The 4,682-nt window shown below is 32.6% G+C and overlaps 1 protein-coding gene across 1 annotated transcript in view; it reads right to left on the bottom strand.

Annotated features, from left to right (window-relative positions):
* Nucleotides 1–3,932: 3,932 nt before the first annotated feature.
* The window catches only part of LOC108976040 (carcinine transporter-like), a 26,649-nt gene continuing 25,899 nt past the window's right edge, over nt 3,933–4,682 (bottom strand). Inside the window, exon 3 of the mRNA XM_018944952.1 lies at nt 3,933–4,017. Within this exon, the coding sequence (XP_018800497.1) occupies nt 4,015–4,017 (3 nt within the window). The 3' untranslated portion in view covers nt 3,933–4,014. The remainder of the gene's footprint in view (nt 4,018–4,682) is intronic.

The raw sequence follows: 4,682 nt of genomic DNA, 5'->3' as shown, positions 1-4,682 counted from the left end.
TTAGATCTGCTTTGATGTGTGTAGTTGGTATTTCTATAGCTAAGAGTAATACGTCATCTTTATACGAAAGGAGTCCTGTCTCTACGTGTTTTATTTTACAAATGTCAATATTCAATTTCTCAATTTCTTCTGTTGATAATATAATTGTAATATATTAGCTTTGCTGAAGCTATGTTTTCTTGAATTTGTTCAATTTTACTTTCTTAATATTTGAGTTTAAGCATCTGATCGGAATAAAGAACGTGTTTTGTAATTTTTTCGGTTGATTTATATATTTTTTCAAAGGTTTTTAGTATTTCTGTCCTATCAGCTTCTATGGTTCTTTTTAATGCATTAATGGATTTATTGAAGTTGTCATTTATATGTATTTGTTGATTTACCTTCCTATTATCTTATGATTGTTTTTCGCCATTGTCGTTATTTGCATAAGCATTAAAAAGTCAAAGTTAAGTATAATGTTTCAACAGCTGCGTTTTTTATAAGTGGTCGTTGGGTGTAGGTTTATTTTATTATCTATTAAGGATTGTTTTATTGGCACTGTATCTAATACATTGTCTGTTACTATAGCTTCCGGTTAGCCTAAATATTGAATTATTTCTTTTATGGCATTTACATTGATATCCAAGTTCTGTCCTTTAATGATTTGGCTGTTACGTATTTTGTTAATTTATCGATGCTTGTGAGGTGCATTTGCCTCTTCGTGGGTACCAAATATCAAAATAAACAATTTCATTCTATTTTTTAGGAGTTTCCGCAATATTTAAACAATGTTTGATAGGGTTTCTGTCGAACTTCGCCTTATTGCATATTTCACAATTATTGATGTATTTCTGTATTTCTTTTTGTAATTTGGGGTAGTAGGGTGTTTTTTTATATCCTCAAATATTTCATTTATTCCCCTGTGATTATTTTCCAGGTGTTTCTCTTCTATCAATGTTAAAAGTTTTCCTTTGCCTGTTACATCTTTTAAAATTATGTTTGATTTCATTATTTTTAGATTTGCATTATTTGCGAAAAATTATATATAAAACTCTTGATTTTGTAGAAATACGAGATGTATTCAAAAGGTATTGCGAATTTTTTGTTTTTACAAAAATTATTTATTCATGAATATCTATTTTGTCCCCTTCGAAGTAATCCCCATGAGATATTATACACTTATTTCAACTGTTTTTCCAATCTTCGAAGCACTTCAGAAAATCATTTGTTTTATCTTCTTCAGCTCCTCCTTCGTTGCCGTCTTTATCTCGTCAAGAGAAGCGTAACGTCGTCCTTTCATGGGCCTCTTCAGTTTAGGGAACAAGAAGAAGTCACAGGGCCCAGATCTGGGGAATACGGTGGCTGCGGCATCATTATTGTGTTGTTTTTGGCCAAAAAGTCGCGCAAAAGCAACGATGTGTGCGCAGGGGCGTTATCGTGATGCAAAAGCCAATTTTTGTCACATCTTCTCGGCCTTCTGAGAACATTTTGTACCACGGATAAACATTGCTTCGGTCCAAGGTAGTTTCTCCGTATGCCACAGTCAACATTCGGAAAGCATCCGCGCACTTAATTTCGTTTTTCACACAAAATTTGATACAGGTTCTTTGATCCATTTTTTTGAATAGATAAAAATCGAAGACGATCCAAAACACGTGCAAGCAAAGCAGCTGTCAAAAATTAAATGAACATTCAAAATGGCCGAGCTTGTCGGCATAAATGAGAGACATGAATACCAACGCCACAAAAAATTCGAAAATCGAATATACGTATCCTACGAAAATTCAAAATTGGCGATTTTGAACACACCTCGTAATTTGTCATCTGGGCAGTAAATTGCGATTCATCTTTTTCTGTTGTCGCTTTCAAGTGTTACGTTTATTATGTTTCTTATTTTCCTTTGATGTGTTATTTTCTTTGTTATTGATTACTTTTGCGCTCTTTGAATTATAAGCTGATTTTTATATAATATATATTGTTTGCTTTTTCTGTTATTTTTATGAAGTATGTAGTATCCATTTCTGCATTATGTACTGTATCTATGTTATCACCATTGAATATTTCGTTTAAATTCAATTCTACCATATTATTATTTTCATAATTTAGTCTTTTTAGACTATGTGCAAATACATTTTCTTTTCCTTTTATGTAATTAATGTCGAAATCGAACTCATTTAGATCTATTTTCCACCGTTGGAGTTTAGCATTTAGTTCTTTTAAGTTGTTCAGTCAAACTAATGGTCTATGATCAGTTTTAATAAGTCGGCCAAATAAGTACGGACGGAAATCTTTCGTTGCCCAAACTATTGCCAGTAACTCTTTTCTATCGTACTATAATTTTTTTTCATGCCCATTCAAGGTACGACTGGCAAATGAAATTGTTTTGTTATCTCACATAAGGACTACTCCTGAGCAAAATTACTAGCATCTGTGACAAGAATAAACAGTTTTGTAAAGTCTGGGTGATGAAGAATGGGATCATTTTTAATCAACATTCTTAATTTATCGAAAGAATCTTTGTAGTCTTTGTCATTTACGTTTATTTTTGCGCTCTTTTAGAAATATTTTATTAAATGCGATTTTCGAGTAATCCTTTATCAATCGCCTGCAGTATCCCGTAATACCTAAAAATGCTCTTATTTCTTCAACGCTTCTTGGAAGTAGAATCTTTTCTATTGCTTATAATTTTTGAGGGTTTGGTTTAATACCATCTGTTGCGTCAAGCGACTTTATACGTCTAAAAATAATGTTTAAAAAGAAATTTGTAAAATTAATTAAAGAATCTATGAATATTATTAAATGTTGTTTTTTATATCATGTAAATACTTACCATTTTTATATTAACAAAAAAGAAAACATCTATTACAATGTATTAGAAGGCTCTATTACCGTGGAGTATAAGATTGCTGAATTATATCTACCTATACTTACCCCTCTCTTATATGTACATACTTATCACTAGATTATGCCGTTAGGTTAATTTTTAAGCTAAGCCATGAAATCCGTTCAATAAAGAATTCACTTGTATAATAACCAGAATCGAGAAAGGTCGTCTTTTTCTTATCGGCTTTTTTTTAAACAAATCGCATGGGCTCAGGCAATTTGGCACGTTTATAACGAATCGCACATCCCAATTAATTTAATATATTCTCAAAAAAGCTTGAGAAATTTTCATGGCGCCCGAGCAGGGACAATAGTGCGTGGATTAGTTAAACTGTGCATCAAGCTTTCGCAAAAAAAAAAAACTTTTATTTTTTTTTCTTAACTTTTCGTAATTGCCTGTGCATTATCTCGTTTCCGGTTGGAGGTGAAGTGAATAAATAAATAMGAAATCTAAAAACAAGAGGAACAGAATACGTGTTAATAAGTGAAAATAAATTCGGGGTATACATATTATCCATACATACGTTCAGTTACCTAAGATTAAAAAAAAAAAAAACGCAAAGTAACACATACCAAACGTACTTATCCATCAGTCGAAAGAGAAAAATGCGTGAGCAACGACAGTATTCGACAATTTGATTAAACGGATAACTACAGTGGAGTGCACAACTAAAGTCAGGCTTAAAAATACATTTATAGCGCTAGAAAGTGTAGTAAAACCAATAAAACCGCTAAAGTGCTGTTCTGTGCAGTTGTAATTTCTGTAAAGAAATTAATATATTAAACAAAAAAAAAAAACAAATACTATATATATATAGACGTATATATATACGTACATATACATATATACCGATAAGTGCTGCTGTGCTGTTATAAAATTAAATGCCGCTAGTACCGTTCACTCAAAGTAAAAAAACAAAAAAAAAAATCCGAAATTGCCGTTCGGTCCAACAAAGTAAAGAACATTATACTGATTCCGCACGGGTCTGCGTCAACGCTAACTTTCGCTCCGCTGCTACGTCAACTTTTATATCGACGGTACATCCACTGCTGCTGACACTTCGTGGGAATGAGCTGCAATTGCATCGTTTGCAAAAGGGAAGTGAACGCAGGCAAACCGCCGACGCATTCACAACAGGTAACGAGTGCGAATCACTGAAAGTAGTGCGAATCAAAGAAGAAGACAAGTACGAAAATTAAAAACAAAACAAAGAGCAAGTGCACACTTTATATACTTATATTATTGAATATATTTATCATATCATAATATTCACACACGTATATATACATACATATGCATTTGTGCATCTGAGTGAAAGCGGGATTGTGGGATTTGCGGTAGCAATTTTAATTGAACACTAAGGTGCGACACTTTTATATATTGCAGACAAAGATTTTTAAACGAAATAAAGTTTTACTGTCCGGTTCTTTGGAAAAATTTCTTGTTAAAAAAAAAAAACATTTTTTAAGAACGTTCAACTGTGCTATTGCTCATTTTTGCATACCTCATCGGTTTGGCTTTCGTATACCTGAGAATCGATATATATTTATATATTTTTCGTTTTGCTATCGAATCTTAGTATATCTGTTGCCAACCTTTAGAGTCCTTTTTTGTCTTTTCGGAAATATAATTTAAACAAGCAAAAATGAGCAAGCCAAAGCCAACTATCGCCAACCTCTCTCCAAGTAAGGAGTTGATCGACTTAAAGTCATTAAAGCGTCAAAGGACGGTGGCGAAAAGTAGCATTTTGCGCATAAAAATGGGTCTTCTAGAAAAGACGATGTCATTAGATCCAATTGAATTGGAATGTCGTCTTGAT

This window comes from Bactrocera latifrons, unplaced genomic scaffold (genome assembly GCF_001853355.1).
Source record: "Bactrocera latifrons isolate USDA-ARS-PBARC rearing strain unplaced genomic scaffold, ASM185335v1 scaffold_1140, whole genome shotgun sequence".
NCBI lineage: Eukaryota > Metazoa > Arthropoda > Insecta > Diptera > Tephritidae > Bactrocera > Bactrocera latifrons.
Note: the sequence above shows the minus strand (reverse complement) of the source record. Positions and strands in the feature narration are given on the sequence as shown.